General features: G+C 36.2%; 1 protein-coding gene across 2 annotated transcripts in view; it reads right to left on the bottom strand.

Moving 5' to 3' along the window:
* RSF1 (remodeling and spacing factor 1) overlaps window positions 1-20,939 on the bottom strand; it is a 168,646-nt gene that overhangs the window by 66,912 nt on the left and 80,795 nt on the right. For both annotated transcript variants that reach the window (XM_002754792.6, XM_009007374.5), the window contains exons 3-5: window positions 19,401-19,493; window positions 13,187-13,392; window positions 68-222 (exon numbers count right to left, since the gene is read on the bottom strand). In XM_002754792.6, the coding sequence (XP_002754838.1) occupies window positions 68-222; window positions 13,187-13,392; window positions 19,401-19,493 (454 nt within the window). The remainder of the gene's footprint in view (window positions 1-67; window positions 223-13,186; window positions 13,393-19,400; window positions 19,494-20,939) is intronic.

Below are 20,939 nucleotides of genomic sequence, written 5' to 3'. Positions count from 1 at the left end.
GGGAAGAGGAGTAGAAGAAGATAGAAGAGATTACAAAACAAAGCAAAACAAAACACACAAAAAAAACCTTGTTTAGGTGTTTCTTCCTCTTTTTTAGTCTCCTCATCCTCTAAGCTGGGACTTTCCCGAGAAGAGTTGTCTTGTTGGCTAGAGTTTTTCAATAGTACAGGATCAATTTGTGCTTTCAGGAGTGCAAGAGTCTCAGCCAACTCGTTTCGATTTCTAAACAAGGAAAAAAATAAGACAGCATAAAAATCTTTTTCCTGTTCTAGAGAACTTTCTGAATAATATCAATTAGACATTAAAATTAAAAAATACATTAAGAACATCTAAAACATTGGTACAGCTAGCCCTAATTAACCCTGAATTTAAAAAGCGCTAAGAAAAACACATTAAAATATACTATTCTTCAGAGAGGAATATCGAATTTTGTCTCTACTAATTAGAATGACAATGAAGATCTCTTCGGTTGAAAAGAAAAGTAGGAACAAAACTAAATAAAAATAAAGGTTTGCTAACTTTAACAGTTTATCTCTAAGGAGAAGAAATCAATGTAAAACTTGATTGCAAGAGTATTTTTTGTCTTGTTCTTGATTCATTTGAAAACAATTCTTTTCTCCCCTCAGAGATAACAGCATTTGATATTGTTATAAAATTAAGATCTAGAACTTTCTGAATAATTACAGCAAAACATCAGTTCCAATAACACAATTTGAAAACATAAAAATGTTGGTTGTTGATTTTATTTCGTTAATAATGGTTTATAACTGATTCAACAATACCAGAAAATTCCAAATAAATACGATTCTAACCTATAAATTCTACTTTTTAAAAAAAGGACATGGTCTCACTTTGTCATCCAGGCTGGAGTGCAATGATCTGATCATGGCTCACTGTAACCTCAAATTCCTGGGCTCAAGACCCTCCCACCTTAGCTTCCCAAGTAGCTAGGACTACAGTTGTTTAACCCCATACCTGGTATATAAAATCCTGTATTTTTACAAGCAAAAGGAAAGGTGTGACATAGTTAAATTAAATGCCATTTACAACTGAGAAAACTCACCTGGATATTTTTCTTGCTCAGACAAGCAGTACATAATGCTGAAGATAAAAAGCAGACCCTGGACTAAGTTGGGAAATTTAGGTCTAGATGTGCCACTAGGTTATTAATTAGCTCAAGGTCCTCCCATCTGTATTCTCAATGTGTGATGTAAATACCTCTAATTCAAAGGGAAAACTGTTAAGATGAAATGACTTGTTTTCTTATCTTGTCAAGTCACATACACCTACCCTCTACCTTTCCACTTCCATGCCAGGTATACTCTATTGCTTTAGAGTAGGAACTCTGCCTTCGAAGAGCCTTTGAACAAGTCATATATCTTCATTAGGCCTCAGCTTTCTTATAAAATTAAAGAATGGATTCTCTTGAGTATTATTAAATTGGTCTTCTAAGGAAAGCTTTGCCACTGATAAAAATCTTTCAGAAATTAAAATGACAACCATTTATTATACATGAGAATGAAACAAGCATGTTCATGTATCTCATACTAGCATATACAATAAACAGTATAGAATTTTAACTGTTTAATATCAAAAGGTAAGACTTTTCTCAAAGTCTTGTCTGGTCCTGCCTCCATTTTACAAAAAGGAAAATTACGACTCAGACTTTATTTTTGGCCAAGATCTAATTCCCTAATTTCATTACAACCCACCTCTACCTTAAGGCTCTAAGCTTTATAACTTCTTATATTCCACTGAAAATTCTATATGTTTAAAAAAAAAAAAAAGAGAATTCCATATGCAACAAATGGCTCCATCTATTTATTATTTTTCAAAGTCATGGTGGGAACTGAAGATACGTACCATATCTATTTTTAAAAGCTTCAAAACATAAGAGAGCTGATATTGCTAGGAAAATCCATTTCAATTACTTCTATTACTTTTTTTTTTTTTGAGATGGAGTTTCGCTCTTGTTGCTCAGGCTGGGGTGCAATGGGATCTTGGGTCCCTGCAACATCCTCCTCCCGGGTCCGAGCGATTACCCTGCTTCAGCCTCCCGAGTAGCTGAGATTACAGGCACCCACCACCACGCCTGGCTAATTTTTTCTTTTGTATTTTTAGTAAAGATGGGGTTTCTCCATGTTGGTCAGGCTGGTCTTGAACTCCTGACCTCAGGTGATCAGCCCACCTCGGCCTCCCAAAGTGCTGGGATTACAGGCGTGAGCCACTGTGCCTGGCCTACTTCCACTACTTTAAGCAAAAAGAAAATTTAGCAGTAAAATTTATTAAAGAACAACTCCCTAAAAGTCTTTTAATCTAGATTAATGTATTTAAACACAAGCCTAAAGTAGTCATTATTATATGAAAACAGAAAACTACCCATCTTTGGGTTTCTCCTATTTTGAATCATTTTTAAAAATCCTAAATCTGAACTAGAGGGAATTTTTATGAATTCCCTCAAATCACATTCAAATTTCTTAACATTATCTATAGAATATTTTAGATTATGGACCCTAACAACAATCCAGTTGTTTTGCTCCCCCTTTCACTTGCTCTTTGTTCTCCATACCATTTCTTCTCTCAGGCATGTTAAATCAAAGATATCCCTCTGAAATACCATGCTTTCTTAGGATATCAGGTGACTGCACTTCTGCTCTCTTAGCCTGGAATGTGTTCCCCCTGGCTAATTCCAATTACTCTCTCAAAGACAAGTATAGAATGAATAAACAAATCTCTTATATCTACATATGGAAATACTATTCAGTCATAAAAAGGAATAAAGTTCTGATTCACATTACATGGATAAACCTTGTAAAGATTATTCTACTTGAAAGTGGCTACACACAGCCAGGCACAATGGCTCATGCCGGTAATCTCAAGACTTCAGGAGGCTGAGGCGGGAGGATCACCTGAGGTCAGGAGTTCAAGACCAGCCTGACCAACGTGGAGAAACACTATCTCTACTAAAAACACAAAATTAGCCAGGCATGGTGGTGCATGACTGTAATCCCAGCTACTCAGGAAGCTGAGGCAAGAGAATCACTTGAACCCAGGAGGTGGAGACTGCAGTGACGAGGAGGCTGCAGTGAGCTGAGATTGCACCACTGCACTCTATCCCGGGCAACAAGAACAAAACTCCATCTAAAAAAAAAAAGAAAGAAAATGGCCACACACACAAAGCTGCATATTATATAATTCTAAGTATATGAAATGTGGAGAATAGGCAAATTATGGACACAGAGTAAAACCAGTGGCTGCCAAAAGATAGGAAAAGGGGAAGAATAACTGCTAATGGGTACAGAGTTTTCTTTTTAGAGTCAGAAAAATATTTTGGTGTTAGACAGTGGTACTGGTAGCATATCTCGTAAAAATACTAAAAACTACTCAACTGTATATATTTTACAAAAAAGAGACGGTGGCTTGGACAAGAATGCAGCTATGAATAAGATAAGAAGTGATCAAATTCTAGATACAATTACGAGTAAAGAGATGATTGGATTTGCTGTTAGAGTAGATGTGGAGTGAGAGAAAAAGCAAAGTTAGGAATGTACTCCATGGTTTAGGGCCTTGGGGTTTACACATTGTGTAAAAGATATCTCTGTAGTCCCACTCTGAGCCTATAGAAGCACCTGATGAAATCTGGTCTAAGGTCTCTATTTGCTGAAATTCTCTCATCATTAATAACCAAACATCACCACTTGATTATTATTTACATCTTTGCTTATCTTTTTCATTCCTAAAGAAATTCTATTGACATATTTCCATAGGGTAAGGCCAATGAAAGGCTGTAGCTGCTATTAACTGAGATGAGACACTCACATTAGGGTAGAAAGGTTCATGGCTTAGTTTTGGGCAGACTGGTTACTGACTTTGACTTAATCAGATTCTAAACTCTTATGTTTTCCTATATGTACCTTAAGTTAATCTAGACTTCAGTGAAATGAAACACATCATCCTAATCATCATTATTGTGACATATGATTTCAACCAGTCAAGGAGTTTTTCAGAGTTTGAATTAGTGGTAGGTGCTAAACATATCAGAATCAATGAAAAAAAATTAAATAACAAAAAGAAACAGACACTCCCACCTCCCCACAAAAAAAGTCAAGCATAGGCGTTATCTTCTGCCAAGTATGAACCAAGTATCTGGTTCCTCCACAGCATCCTTTCACAGATCCCCATCACAGACTTTGTGACTCTGTATTATCTAATATTTCCCTGTACCTTTCTCCCATAACAAGAACTCCTTAAGAAATGGGACCAGGTCTTCACATCTTTCACATCTATGGAGCGCAGCACAGAATAAATATAACAAGTATTTTATAAATATTTTAAATTTATGATTCCATGGTTGAACAACAATATTCCAACTTTTTGGTATAAATTCCAAATTATTCAGTAGGCAAAAAAAAAAAAAAAAAAATATGGAGGCCAAGAAAACAGAAGGCATTAATTAGTAAGATCAATAGCAGTACTATTAATCTAAGATGTTAACATTAGTGAATGAGTACTCTGTTTCAAGCATTAATTATTCCAAGAGTTTAATATGAATTAGTTCATATAATTCCAATATAACCTAATTAAATAAGTATTAAATTACTCCCATTTTACAACTGAGGAAACTGAGGATACATAGAGAGGTAGGGTAATTTGCCTAAGGTGGGTTAGAACAATTTAGAAAGACTGAATTTCGGATAGTCTGACTTTAGAGCCCATCTTAATCACTGTGCTATACTAGCAGGTTTTTATATATATTAGGTTTAGAAATGCATTCATACAGTTTATGAGTACATGAAAACTGTATATACTATTTCAAATTCAGGATTTTGAAAATAACTGTCAAACCATTACCAATTTTGAAAGCATTTTTAATGAGGTATAATTCACATATTGTTAAATAAACTATTTCAAGCACTGAGTTCATCAGTTCTTTCAAATGCATATTTTATAATTCATGCCACAATCAACATAAGGAATATAACTATTCCCACAAAAATTCCCTCCTGTCCTTTCCTACTCAGTTTCTTTTCCACACCAAAGCAAGAAGAAATCAGTTTTGATTACTATAACCATAGATGATATGGTTTGGCTGTGTCCCCATCCAAATTTCATCTTGAATTGTAACTTCCACAATACCCACACCATGTGCTGTCAACTCAGTGGGAGGTGACTGAATTATAAGAGTGGGTCTTCCCTGTGCTGTTGCCGTGATAAGTGAATGAGTCTCATGAGATCTGATGGTTTTAAAAACGGGAGTTTTCTGCACAAGCTCTCTCTTTCTTTGCCTGCTGCCATTGATGTAAGACATGACTTGCTCCTCCTTGCCTTCTGCCATGATTCTGACACCTCCCCAGCCACAGGGAACTGTGAGTCCAATTAAACCTCTTTCTTTTGTAAATTGCCCAGTCTTGGGTATGTTTTTATCAGCAGCATGAAAATGGACTAATATAGTAAACTGGTACCAGGAGTGGGGTGCTGCTGAAAAAATACCCGAAAATGTGGAAGTGGCTTTGAAAATGAATAACAGGCAAAGGATGGAATAATCTGGAGGGCTCAGAAGAAGACAGGAAAATGTGGGAAAGTTTGGAACTTCCTAGAATCTTGTTTAATGGCTTTGACAAAAATGCTGACAGCAATATGAACAATAAGGTTCAGGCTGATGAAGTCTCAGATGGAGATGAGAAACTTGTTCCCAAAGGACAGGAGGGAATTTTTGTGGAGCAAAGGTGACTTGTTATATTTTAGCCAAGAGACTAGTGGCATTTTCCCCTGCCCTACAGATTTGTGGAACTTTCAGCAAAGCATTCAAAAGGTGACTTGGGTGCTGTTGAAGACATTCAGTTTTATAAGGGAAGCAGAGCACAGAAGTTTGAAACATCAGGCTGGGCGTGGTGGCTCATGCCTGTAGTCCCAGCACTTTGGAAGGCTGAGGCAGGTGGACCACAAGGTCAAGAGTTCAAGACCATCTTGGCTAAGATGGTGAAACCCCATCTCCACAAAAAAAAAAGTTTGGAACATCTGTAGCCTGACAATGTGATAGAAAAGAAAATCTCATTTTTCTGAGGATAAATTCAAGCTGGGTGCAAAAATTTGCATAAGAAATGATGAGCCAAATGTTAATCCCCAAGACAATGGGGAAAATGTCTCCAGGCATGTCAGAGGTCTTCACAGCAGCCCCTCCCATCAGAGGCCTGGAGGCCTAGGAGGAAAACATGGTTTCATGGGTCAGGCCCAGGGTCCCTATGCTGTGTGCAGCCTGGGGACTTGATGCCCTGTATCTCAGCCACTCCAGCCATAGCTGAAAATGGCCAATGTAGAGCACGAGATGTGGCTTCAGAGGGTACAAGCCCCAAGCCTTCACAGCTTCCATGTGGTGTTGAACCTGTGAATGCACAGAAATCAAGAACTGAGGCTTGGGAACCTCCGTCTAGATTTCAAAAGATTTATGGAAATGCCTGGATGCCCAGGCAGAAATTTCCTGCAGGGGTGGGGCCTTTATGGAGAACCTCTGCTAGGGCACTGTGGAAGGGAAATATGGGGTCGGAGCCCTCACAAAGAGTTCCTATTGGGGCACCACCTAGTGGAGCTGTGAGAAGGACCATTGTCCTCTAAGACCCTAGAATGGTAGATACATTGACAGCTTGCACCATGTGCTTGGAAAAGCCGCAGATACTCAATGCGAGCACATGAAAGCAGCTAGGAGGGAGGCTGTACAGGGGCGCTGCTGCCCAAGACCATGGGAACCCAGCACTTGCATCAGCATGACTTGGTTGTGAGACATAGAGTCAAAGGAGTTCATTTTGGAGCTTTAAGATTGACTGCCCTGCTGGATTTCGGGCTTGCATGGGGCCTGTAGCCCCTCTGTTTTGGCCAATTTCTCTCATTTGGAATGGCTGTGTTTACCCAATGCCTGTATTACCACTGTATCTAGGAAGCAACTTTTGATTTTACAGTCTTACAGGTGGAAGGGACTTGCCTTGTCTCAGATGAAACATTGGACTGCGGACTTTTGAGTTAATGCTGAAATGGGCTAACACTTTGGAGGACCATTGGGAAGGCATGTTTGCTTTTGAAATGTGAGGACACGAGATTTTTTAAGGAGGGGCCAGGGGCAGAATGATATGGTTTGGCTGTGTCCCTACCCAAATCTCGTCTTGAATTTTAACTGCCACAATTCCCATGTGTTGTGGGAGAATCCTGGTGGAATGTGATTGAATTATGGGGGTGGATCTGTCCTGTGCTGTTCTTGTGATAGTGAATGAGTCTTACGAGATCTGATGGTTTTAAAAAATGGGAGTTCTTTTACCTCATTGCCTTTCTGAGAGCAAGATGGGTCACCAGCTTGCTGGTGCCACCACGAAAATTCAGCCAGGGTTCTCGCTCTTGTCAAGTCTGTTCAAATCAGCACGGTTTGATCCGGAAATATGGTCTCAATATGTACCGCCAATGTTTCCGTCAGTACGTGAAGGATATAGGTTTCATTAAGTTGGACTAAATGATCTTCAAAGGATTATTCAAGACATCTACCATGAAAAACCATGATAGTTCTTTGTACATAAAATAAACATTTTAAAAAAAAAAAAAAAAGGGGAGTTCCCTGTGAGGCCTCCCCACAATCATGGGCCATGTGGAACTGTGAGTCCAATTAAACTTCTTTTGTAAATTACCCAGTCTTGGATATGTCTTTATCAGCAGCATGAAAATGGACTAATACAATAGATTATTTGTTTTATTAATTCAAAAAATCAAAAATGGAATCAAACAGTATGTACTTTTTGGCTTCTTTCACATATAAGGAATTTTGAGACAGATCCATACAGTTTCATAGGTCATCCCTTTTTATTGCTTAGTAATAATTCATTGTATGAGTAACGTTAAGAATAAAGATGCTATGAACATTCTTATACAAGGCTTCTTGTAAACATGTTTTAATTTCTCTAACATAGATACTCAGAAATGAAATTTACAGGCTTCGGGATAACAGTTTGTTAACATTTGAGGAAACTGCCAAACTGCTTCTCAAAGTGATTGCATAATTTTACATCTATAACAAGGTTTAAGAATGCTAACATTTGGTGCTGTAATCCATTTTCATTTTACTAATTCTAATGGAAGTAAGGTAGTACCTCATTGTGATTTTAATTGGAAATTCTCAATGAATAATGATGCTAAGCACTTTTTCGTATGAATACTGGCTATATGTATATATTAAGAAGTAACTGCTCAACAGTCTGCATATAAACTTTATCTTCCTTAGTATACTTGGTATAAAAGTAGTTTGTGTAGTCCCACTTAGATCTTGAAGAAGCTTATGATGGAATCTGGTCTAAGGTCTTTATTTGCTAAAATTCTATCATTAATAACCAAACACTACAACTTTGTTATGTTTACAACTTTGCTTATCTTTTTTTTTTTTTCTTTTTGAGACAGAGGGTCTCACTCTGTTGCCCAGACTAGAGTGCCATGGTATAATCACAGCTCACTGCAGCCTCAACCTCCTGTGCTCAAGCAATCCTCCACCTCAGCCTTCCAAGTCACTGAGAATACAGGCAAGTGCCGCCACACCTGGCTGATTTTTGTATTTTTTGTAGAGATGGGGTTTCGTCATGTTGCCCAGGCAGGTCTCAAACTCCTGGGTTCAAGCAATCTGCCATGCTCAGCCTCCCAAAGTGCTTAGGTTACAGGCATGAGCCATCGGGCTCAAATGTTAACAATTTCATATGGTATGATGAAACTTAACTACTTTTATTGTTTTGTAAATCACATACTAAATCTTGTTTAAACTTAAATTATAATTCTTTATATATAAATTGCTATGTATCTATTAATCTAAAGTGTATTATTAATTTTATAACAAGCAGAAATAGAAGATGCTACCTAACAGTACAAGTTTCAAGACTGGTGATGTTATGGTATTAAATTTCAGTAGAAGATCAACTATATAAAATTATTCCTTTTTGATGAATTCTCATTCAAAAATATTCCATTTGATTTTTAGTTTGCAAAGCTCAGTTATATTTCTACATTTATCAGTCATTAGGTCAGCTGACTTACTGGCTTTAGAAAACAGAACCCTAAAGACTAGATAATTTTTGTTATATAATCCTCTTTTAAGAATTATGTAGAAACATGTTTCCAACACCAGCTAATGGCCAAGAAAATAATACCATTACTTTAAATAAATTGTTTTAAGAAAAAACAAGAGGCTTTTAATGTACTAGTAAAATATTTACTAAGAAAAACACCTAAATGTAACCTATTAAATGAAAAAGTCAAAGTCTTTGCTTTACTTGCTTTATTACATGACTTTCTAAAGAGATCTCTTGCTAAAAAGATTAGTGTCGTCTACAAAACTCCATATGAACTTGCACATTTAATTGAAAAATGCTTTGACAACATCTATTAGCCTTAAGACAATCATTCCCCTGCAATGCAAAACGCAAAACAAGCATTCTCGCTCCTATCAAACTCAGTTCTGCTTCCCCATTATTTGAATCCAGTAATCATAGGCTCAGTCTTTGAGATACTCTTCTACAAGTTAATCCTTTAAATGTTTAAAGACATTTACGTCCAGTAAATTTCTGCTAGATAAAGCATTTTGAGTTCATTCAATCATCTTTGTGGTTGTTGCCATAAAGGTCTTTACTACATTAATGTTTCTTTCAGAGTCTACCATTCAAAGAGAAATACTATGTATGCTCTAGATATGATCTCATCTAAGTCAAATGAGATGATGTTCCACATTATTTTAGGTACTAAATACCTATTAGTGACAACTAAGATCTTATCTTTATGAGGAGGCAAAAATTATTACAATGCTTTCTACATTAAACCTTTGCAACAATGAGAGATCTATGTGGACAAGACAGTTTACTATGTCATAACAGTTCCACTGTATTGAGTTAAAGTTAACTGGAAATGCCATGTCATAGAACATCTCATTTATAATAAGCATAAACAGATTCAACTGAAAACTTGAGAAAAATTACCATCCTTCCCCAGAAAATACACATATAATATTCTATTCCTTATAAGTTGAGGCCTTTCACAGGTGCCTGCAGCCCCTCTTAGAGATCTTAGAGCCATCTATTCACTATTACATCCCCAATTGCTTAGCATAGTGCCTATTTCACAAGCAGGTATGTAATAGAACTTATGAATTTAATTAAAAGAATGTTAGTATGACAATCAGGGGTTTCAAAATTGAATTTCATTATACAAAATCAGTCAATAAACCAAATGGTTCCTCAATGGTCCCAAATATTTCTAGATTATTTGGGCAATGTTCCCTGGCTCATTTGTAGATAGGAATATATGTATTCACAGATGTCATCAAAATGGCTAAAAATAACCTGGAGACCAGTTTTCTAAAGAAGTCTATGGTTGTTAAAATGAGAAAACTATAGGATGGGCCTGGTGGCTCATGCCTGTAACCCCAGCACTTTGAGAGGCCAAGGCAAGTGAATAGCTTGTGCTTGGGAATTTGAGACTAGTGTGGTCAACATGGTGAAACTTCATCTCTACTAAAAGTACAAAAGTTAGCCAGGCGTGGTGGTGCACACCTGTAATCTCAGCTACTTGCAAGGCTGAGGCAGAAGAGTTGCTTGAACCCAGGAGGCAGAGGTTGCAGTGAGCTGAGATCGCACTACTGCACTCCACACTCCAGCCTGGGCAACAAAGCAAGATCCTGTCTCAAAAAAAAAAGAAAGAAAAAACAGAAAACTGTGTGCAGGCATTATTCTACATAAGCATTTTCCTCTGAACAATTACCACACACACCATTTTAATGTTTATCAAAAACAAATTTTAACAAATGGAAAGAAGTTTTATGTGTGTTGAGTGTGTGTGTGTGTGTGTGTGTGTGTGTGTGTTTAAAAAGGGCAGAAGCCCAAGGAATAAAACATAGAGAAATCATCAAGAATGAGAGAGAGAGAGAGAGAGAGAGAGAGAGAGAGAGAGCACGTGTGTGTGTGTGTGTGTGTGTGTGTGTGTTTGTTTGTTTGTTTGTGTGTTTAAAAAGGGCAGAAGCCCAAGGAATAAAACATGGAGAAACAGTCAAAGATGAGATGAGACAAAAGTAACACCAGTGGAATTTTCTGACCTTTCCACTGATAAATATTTCTTTAGTGAATAAACCAAATTTCCATCTTTGGGGTTAGAAATGTTGTAAGAAAAGCAAATAGTTAAAAGGGGGAAAACAAAAAGAGAAAAGATTTATTGAGCATGTATTACAGTGCCAGCATCATTTCTCATATATTCTTCACTACAACTTTCTGAGGAAGTATTATCATCTTCATTTTAAAGTACTGGAATGTACCTCTCAGAAAAATTAGGTACAGTTAGCCCTCCATATCCACAGATTGAAATTATCTAGAAAGAAATAAAACTAATATAACCATAAAAATACAAATTAAAAATACAGTAGAACAATTTTATACCTAGCATTTACATTGCATTAAGTATTATAAGCATATGGGAGGATGTGCATAGGCTATACACAAATATTATGTAAGTGACTAAAGCATTTGCAGATTGTGTAATCCATTAGTGTCCTGGAACCAGTGCCCCATGGATACCAAGGGACAAATGTAATGTGTCTACAGATGGTAAATGGGCGCATCCAGATTCAAACATAATTGTTAACTCTAAAATCTCACATCATGCATTAAGGTACAATCTACTTAAAACAGTATACATTAGACATTTTTTTTTTCTTGAGACAGGGTCTTGTTCCGTCACCTAGACTGGAGTGCAGTGGCATGATCTCGGCTCACTGCAACCTCCACCTGCCAGGTTCAAGTAATTCTCCTGCCTCAGGAGATGGGACTATAGGCATGTGCCACCATGCCTGGATAATTTTTCACCATGCTGGCCAGGCTGGTCTCAAACTCCTGACCTTGGGATCCTCCTGCCTCGGTCTCCCAAAGTGCTGGGATTACAAGCATGAGCCATGGCACCTGGCCCACTGAACATTATTTTAAACAAGTATAACTGATCAATAGTAATTGGTATTTCCCTGTCATATTTTCTTCATCGACAAAGAAAAAAGAATGTTTTAAACAACTACAGAAGGTTAACATGGGAAATAATAGAAACAGTGGTATAATGTCATGAATAGACCACACTTGGTCTTTGTATTCATAGGAGAAATGGTAAATAAATTTTACTTTAGGACTACTTTGTTTACCTCCATTTAGCAATTATAAGGAATATAATGTAATGATACATGCTTATAAAACAATTTCTCATGAGATTAATCAATTCACATTTATTCTAAGGGAATGAAAACTGAGCTTTTCTATGTTATTTCTTCAAAGCATTAATAAATAATTACTAACAGAAATCTGCTGAAATTAAAAATGGGGCAAAAAAAAGATATGATCAACATCAAGGAAGTTTTTCATAAGCTAGCAGTTAGATATCCATGAGTTTCCCCTACTTTATAAGACCCCTTATAGTTTCCAAATTAATATATACTGTAGTATTAGTAGAATATTTCTAAATAATAAAGTTATAATGACAGGTAATTAAAGACACAAAGATTCTGAATAAAGGTCCTAGTATTATTCATTGTTTTTTTTTTTTACAGCTATTATTTCATATATAAACCATGTTTTTTTAAAAATTACATTTCAGGGTTATATATTAAATGTTTCTGTTAAAATATATTTGTCAACACAAATAAAAAAATCAAGATTTTTAAAAAGAGAACTATGACAAAAAAGTGCAATGTTCCCCAGATTTCCTCAGAACTTCAATAAACAAATATGTGCACAGCAAAGAGAAAATATACTGTGTCAAGGTGAATTGAACAAATTAAATAATTAGAAACAGTTAATGCCGAATAGAAAAGTATAACTAAATAAGAACCAAACAATGCTTTTCTTGTGCTTGCATCTAACAATGTATTTTTCTGTCCATATTATTTATAATTATTCATATTTTGGCTTCCTGAAAAATATGTGTATATAATATGGACTGAACTGCTAAATATATTCATTGACTTGACAAATAAAAAACCAAGTGCATACTATGGGTACTGTGCTGGAGACTAGGTGAGGCCCTGAAAATTCCCAAAACCTACACACAGAAAAACCACTTCTGTCTCATAAATAACATCCTAGCCAAAACAAGATCAATGTACAAAACACACAAATAAGTGTAAAAAGTTTTCAATAAAAGATACCTGACAATGCATTTCCATGAAGAGCCATCTTGATCATCTTGTTCTTCTATGTACATTCTGACATTGTGATCTTGATCCAATTGGTACCAGTACATGAGGCCATCTTTGTCTCGCCCAATTGGCTGGAGACGCATAGTATCAGCATCCTCCTCGTTAATAATATTCTTGAATTTGAGATTGTCATCAAACTGACACTCGCAGAGGTACTGAAAAATAGTCATAACATGGCTTAAAATACCTCCCAAATATTTCTCCATCACAATAAATATGATACAACCGTAGAACTGATTCAGGGAAAGTGGCAGACAGAACATATATACTGTATTCCTTCTTTCACTATCCTCTCCCCAATTTCATACAAACTGTTTAGAATAGTCAATATTTTAAGATAACATTTTATATTAATATCATACTAATTTATAGATTTAACACAACCACTGACCCACAAATCAAGTTTTATTTCAAAAGGAATGAGCCTGTTTGCAGTAAAAACTCTCAAATCATCTTCTGGTATAAGATTTCTGTTTTAGGTCTGGCATGGTGGCTCACATCTGTAATCCCAGCACTTGGGGAGGCCAAGGCAGCAAGGAGCACTTGAGTTTAGGAGTTAAAGACCAGCCTCGGCAACATGGTGAAACCCCATCTCTACAAAAAATACAAAAATTGGCCAGGTGTGGTGGTGCAAAGCTATTTAGGGGGCTGCAAGGTTGAAGCTGCGGTGAGCTGTGATCTTACCACTGTACTCCAGCTTGGGCAACAGAGCAAAACCCTGTCCTCAGAAACATTTTTTTATTTAAAAATTTTCATTTTTTTTTTTTACATTTTGTTTTATAAATGACAAATAAAAATTGTATATATTTATCGTATACACTATGGTATTCTGATATATGTGTATAGTGTGGAATGGCTAAACCAAGCTAATTACATAACACATCTATTACCTAATGTACTTAGAATTTTTGGTGGTGAGAACATTTAAAATCTGCCCTCTTAATAATTTTCAAATATATTATATATTATCTATAGTTACCATGTTGTACAACTGATCTCCTGAACTAATTCATCCTGTCTGACTTTTTGTAACTTGGGCCATTATCTCCCCAGTCTACTCCTCACCTCCCTAATCCCTGGTAATCAACACTCTATTTTGATTCTGAGTCTGACTCTTAGATTCCACATTAAGAAATAAATCATGGGGTATTTCTTTCGGTGCCTGGGTTGTTTTATTTAACATAACATCCTCCAGGTTCAACATGTTGTCACAAAAGCGGGAATTTCCTGCTTATACATTCTTCTGTTGACAGACATTTAGAATGATCCTGTATCTTGGTTATTGTGATTAATGATGCACTAAACAAGGGAGTGGAGATACTACTTCAGGAAACAAATTTAACTTCCTCTGGATATATCTAGTGGAATGATGAATCAATGGTAGTTCTACTTGGAATTTTTTGAGAAACCTCCATGCTATTTTCCATAGTGGCTGAACTAATTTACATTCTCACAATGTACAAGGATTCCTTTTCTATACAACTTCACCAAACTTGTTATCTCTTGTCTTGTCATTTTGATAATAGCCTTCCTAACAAGCATGAAATGATATTCCACTGTGGTTTTAATCCACATTTCCCTGATAATTATAGTGATGTTGAGCATTTATTCATATATCTGTTGGCCACTTACTACATCTTCTTCTGAGAAATGTCTGTGGAAGTCCTTTGCTCATTTTTACATCAGATTACTTGTTTTCTTGTTGTTGCATGAGTTCGTTATACGGTTTGAATATTAAACTCTTCTAGTAGTTTTATACTTTCAGGTCATATAGTCAAGTCTTTAATCCACTAAGATAACATCTGTGTGTAAGATAAGGGTCTAACTTCATTCTCCTGTGTGTGGATGCAAAGTTTTCCCAGCACCATTTATTAAATAGACTGTCCTTTGCCTAGTGTATAATCTTAATACCACTATCAAAAAGCAACTGACCATAAATACATGGGTTTGTTTCTGGGCTTTCTGTCCTGTTACAGTGGTTGATGTATCTGCTTTTTACCAATACCATGTTGTTTTGATTACTAAACTTAGTAGATTTTGAGATTGGGTAGTATGATGCCTCTAGTTTTGTTCTTTTGGTTTACGATTGCTTTGGTTATTCAGGGTCCTGTGGTTCCAATTGAATTTTAGGGTTGCTTTTTATTTCTGTGAACAATGCCATTGGAATTTGATAGAGATTGCATTGAATCTGTAGATCACTTTGAGCAATATGGATTTTTTTTTTTTTTTGGAGACAGAGTCTCACTCTGACATCAGGCTGGAATGCTGTGGTGCGATCTCAGCTCACTGCAACCTCCGCCTCCTGGGTTCAAGCAATTCTCCTGCCTCAGCCTCCCAAGTAGCTGGGACTACAGGCATATGCCACCATGCCCAGCTGACTTTTGTATTTTAGTAGAGATGGAGTTCCACCATGTTGGCCAGGATGATCTCAATCTCTTGACCTCGTGATCCTCCCACCTCAGCCTCCCAAAGAGCTAGGATTACAGGCATGAGCCACCACAACCGGCTGGATGGCTTAACAAAATTAATTCTACTAATCCATGAAAATAGGACATCTTTTCATTTATTTGTCTTTTCTTTCATTAACGTTTTATAATTTTCAGTGTAGAGATCTTTCACCTCTTTGGTCAAATTTATTCTTAATTATTTTTTGATGCTATTGTAATGAATTTCTTTTTTGAATAGTTTGTAATTTGTGATTAGAAACACTTCTGATTTTTGTATACTGATTTTGTATCTTTCAATTTTACTGAATTCATTTATTAGTTCTAACAGTCTGTTGGTAAAGTCTCTAGGATGTTTCATACACAAAATCATAAAAACAAAACAAAACAAAAATCATGTCATCTGCAAACAGTGGCAATTTAACTTCTTCCTTTCCAATTCAGATGACTTATTACTTTTTGTACCTAACTGCTCTGACCAGGACTGCCAGTACTATGTTGAATATAAGTGGCAAGCGGGTGTCCTTGTCTTGCTCCTGAGGTTAAAGGAAAAGCTTCCAGCTTTTTCACTGTTGAATACAAGGTAAGCTGTGGGGCTGTCTTACATGACCTTTCTTGTGCTGATACATATTCTTTTCATACCTAATTTGTTGTGAGTTTTTATCATAAAAGAAAAGTTGGATTTTCTCAAATCTTTTTTCTGCATGTATTCATATGATCATATAATATTTGTCCTTCATTCCCTTAATGTGGAGCATCACAATTTTATTTAATTAATTTTTTTTTTTTAGACAAGAGTCTCACTCTCTAACCCAGGCTGGAGTACAGTGGCATGATCTTGTCTCACTGCAACCTCTGCCTCCAGGGCTCAAGTGACTCTCCTGCCTCAGCCTCCCTCTTAGCTGGAATTACAGGTATGCACCACCACACGTAGCTAATTTTTGTCCTTTTAGTAGTGATGGGTTTCACCATGTTGGCCAGGCTGGTCCTGAACTTCTGAACTCAAGTGATCTGCCCACCTCAGCCTCCCAAAAGTTGGGACTACAGGCATGAGCTACCCTGTCTGGTTTATTTATTTTTTAAAGGAAGAGTCTCACTCTGTCACCCAGGGTGGGGCACAATCACACTTCAAGCAATCCTCTGCCTCAACCTCCCCAGTAGCTAGGACTACATGTGTATGCCACCATACTCAGCAGGCTTTTAAAAATATTTTTTAGAAAACTGTGTTGCCCAGGCTGGACTTGAACTCCTGGGCTCAAGTGATTTTCCTGCCTCCGCTTCCCAAAGTGCTGGGATTATAGGTGTGAGCCACTGTACCTGGCCATACATCACTTTTATTGATTTGCATATGATGAACAATCCTTGCATTTCAGGATAAATCCCACTTGATCATGGTGAATGATCCCATTTATGTGCTGTTGAATTTGGTTGCTAGTATTTTGTTAAGGATTTTTGCAACTGTGTTCATCTGGAATATTTCTTTTCTTACAGTGCTTGTGTCCAGCTTTGAGATCAGTATAATACTGGCCTTATAAAATTTGTCTGGAAGTATTTTCTCCTCTTCAGTTTTTTAGAAGAGTTTGAGAAGGACTAGTATTAGTCACTCTTTAAATGTCTGGTAGAATTCAACTGTGAAGCCATCATGCCCTGGGCTTTTCTCTGACGGGACATTTTTGACTACTGGTTCAATTTTCTTACTTGTTATTGGTCTGTTCAGATTTTCTATTTTTTCGTAATTCAGTCTTGGTAAAATATGTGATTCTAGTATTTATCCTTATTTTTCTGTATCATCCAAATGTTCATAGCTGTCTCTTATGATCCTTTGTATTTCTGTGGTATTGCTTATAACATCTTCACCTTAATTTCTGATTTAGGTCTTCTGTCTTAGCCTAGCTAAAGGCTGTTAGTTTTGTTTATCTTTTCAAAAACCAACTGTTAGTTTTGTTTATCTTTTCTACCGTTTTTTTTCTAGTCTCTATTTCATTGAATTTTGCTCTGATCTCGGTTATTTTCTTCCTTCTATTAAGTTTGGGTTTAGTTTGTTTTTCTAGTTTCTTGCAATATAACATTAGGTTGTTATTTGAGATCTTTCTTCTTTTTTAATATGCCCATTCATTGCTATAAACTTCCCTCTTAAGATTTGCTTTTGCTGGATTTTGTAAGTTCTGGCATTTTGAATTTCCATTTTCATTTCTTGCAAGATTTTTAAAATTTCCTTTTGGATTTGCTTTTAACATGTTGGTTATTCAGGAGTTATGGTATAAAACTTTCAATAATTCTTTATCTCTTCCAGGTTTTGGATCAGGATTCTTCTTCAAAAGACTATCTGTTTTTGAAAGCCTGAGACATATGCAGTTTTCAAGGAAGAAATATCAGCTATTTTCACTGATAGCTGCCTCTGGAAAATTCTCTTAATAAAAAGATACTCACATACTAGATTGGAAGAACTACATTTTGTTAGGTATTTTGTAGATGATTAGGGTATAAGTCAGATTTCTTCCTGAGTCTCTCTGCCAGGGCAGAGAGCCTATTACAGCCTTTATGCCTTCACCTAATGGCAGGCATCTCAGTAGTCTCTAAACATTTTTGATCAAGAATCCGTATTACTAAAAAATTTATAACATACCCTGAAAAGTTCTATGTATTATATATACTTCCTTAAGTATTTACACAATAAATGCATAATATACACACTAATATATAATGCATGTGATACTAAAGTAATTACACGTTTAAGTAATTAAATACATAATACTAAAATATTACATACGTTATAAGAATGCACAAAAAGGTATTTCAAAAATTGGGATTAATAAAAGTTATGAGTACAACTTCTATAACTTTATTTTGACTCCCAAAGAATCACGCCTCTTGGGACCACAAGCTGGTATAGACACAGATGAACCTGCATGATTGTACACTCTAAAATCTGAGTTTACCATGACTTTTGGTTTTCTGAGAAAAGTATTTTACGGATCTTGAAGACTTCTGTGTAGGCTCCAACAGCAATCAACATCTAACAGCAAAATAACAGCTACCCTATGGTCTTATCCAGCTTCAAAATAATAATATGTATACTAACACTATATTTTAAGGATCATCACAAAATATTGAGGTGTTTTGAATAATAAGCCTACTTACAAAACACTATAAATTTTAGAAGTAGCAAAAACTTCATTAATGTTTTCACAAAGAATATTTTTCCCCTCTATTATACTGGCCACTTTGCTATTAATTAGGGGCCAACAGTAGGGAGTGGGCAGGAAAAGAAAACTCAAACTTGTAAAAAAGCCTACTTTGAGAAGACCCATTTAAATCAAGTTCGTTTGGTTATGTGAGGGTTTATCAAGTACGAAATGACACGCTCCTAGTCATCTAGAAGACAATATAAAATTGCTAATTTAGTAAGTGAGTAGAAAATTATCCGCAGTTTACAGTATATAGTAATGATTGTGAAGGTTGAAAACAATGAATAAAACTAATTTGGAGCAACTGCTCGCCCATGTTATTACTGTCCCTACAAGAGATAATTAAACATAGATATACTTATATTTTTTAAAAAACAGTACTTTATAGATTGTCACAAAAAAATAGAAGGCTACATTGTCCTCTTCTACTAATAATAAAAGTGTCTACTTTTTGTTTATTTTCCAATTTAACCAGGAGTCAGAAGTGAAATTTTAAATTAAAATAACTGTAACAAATAATAAATTTATTACCTTTAAGAGTGCTAGTTTGCATTCAACACTCATTTCAAGATAGCCTTTCTTCTCCATCTCCCATGCCCAGGTACTGTTAAACTCTTGGCATATCTGTCAGATAAAGTTAATATCTTAATACATGAAAGCAATTTTCATTTACAGTGGTAGACTTCTGTAACTATACTGTCTGTTCTGTTAATACATGTTTATAAAGGAAAGAGGTTACACTAAACAGCCCAATCTAATTGCACCCTAACGTGCAAACTACTTAAAATGATCAAAAATGTTTAATATTGTTTGATAACCGAATTTAAGGTAAGATAAGAAGGGATCTCTGTGGCTCTCTCCTCTGCTATCAAGAACTTTATAAACACTTTATAGACACATTTTCCCACATGAGAGTGATTTTTGGATTCCATCCCTCCAAATGGCTGGAAGCTCCTTAAGGGCAAGGAGAAAACTATTCATCTTCATGCCTAGGACAGAATCAGGTTCAAAAAACATGCCAAATTGTACACATACCTTTAACCACACCTCTCTCCACTGTACTGTTTTGCAAAGTTAAAATTCCATTGCTTGGTATATGAAAATTTATGTAACTTGGCTTTAAGGTAAACGTTTAGGCTACTCTTTCTACATAAGCACTTCGGGCAAACCAGAGCCTCTGTAACAGGCCAAAGAAAGATGATCTGAATAACCACTGCGCTTAAAAGCCAGTGCAGGAAGCTTTCTCTCATTTCAGCAGCATCCCCCTAACCTAGAGGTCAGAGGAAGCCAGTAAGGGAGGTTAACACAGTGAAATGCAAATGAGTTCTATGACCTCTGTGAACTAGTTTTTTCAGCAATAAAACGGGAACAGTAATAATATTATCTTAAAGTAGGCATAAAGTAACATAAAATGTCAGCAATTTCACTTATTTCTTGCAATTCAAGGAGCCAGGAGCATAAGGAGGACCAAAAGAGGAGAACCAACATAAGGCAAGAGATTATCCTGGAGTACAGGCAATGGGCTAGACAAGAGAAAAATAAACTGGCTCTCTCAGGTAGGTTACCCTTTTCCTAGTCTGCACTAGTAACATCTTTTCATCGATTTGTATAATAAAATCATAGGAAATCAGTATTGATATAGAAAAGAATATAAAACAAGTAGTATGGCCAGGAACAATACAGGATCTTTTTTTGTTTTGGTTTGGTTTGGTTTTTTTTTTTTTGAGGTAGATCTCACTCTGTCACCCAGGGTTAGAGTAGAGTGGCATGATCACAGCTTACTGCAACCTTAACCTCCCTGGGCTCAGGTAATCCTCCCAACTCAGCCTCCTGAGGAGCTGGGACTACAGGCATGTGCCACCATACCTGACTGATTTTTGCATTTTTTTGTAGAGACAGGGTTTCTCCATGTTGCCCAGATGGACAATGAACAGTCTTAAAAGACTCACAGGAAGCATAAGTTTCCCATTCCCTATAATATGACACTTCCTCTGGCTGACAGTGTTACGTTTCTTTTGAGACAAAAAACCAAATATACAGAAAATGGGAAAAATCAAAATATTACATGAG

This window comes from Callithrix jacchus, chromosome 10 (assembly GCF_049354715.1).
Source record: "Callithrix jacchus isolate 240 chromosome 10, calJac240_pri, whole genome shotgun sequence".
NCBI lineage: Eukaryota > Metazoa > Chordata > Mammalia > Primates > Cebidae > Callithrix > Callithrix jacchus.
Note: the sequence above shows the minus strand (reverse complement) of the source record. Positions and strands in the feature narration are given on the sequence as shown.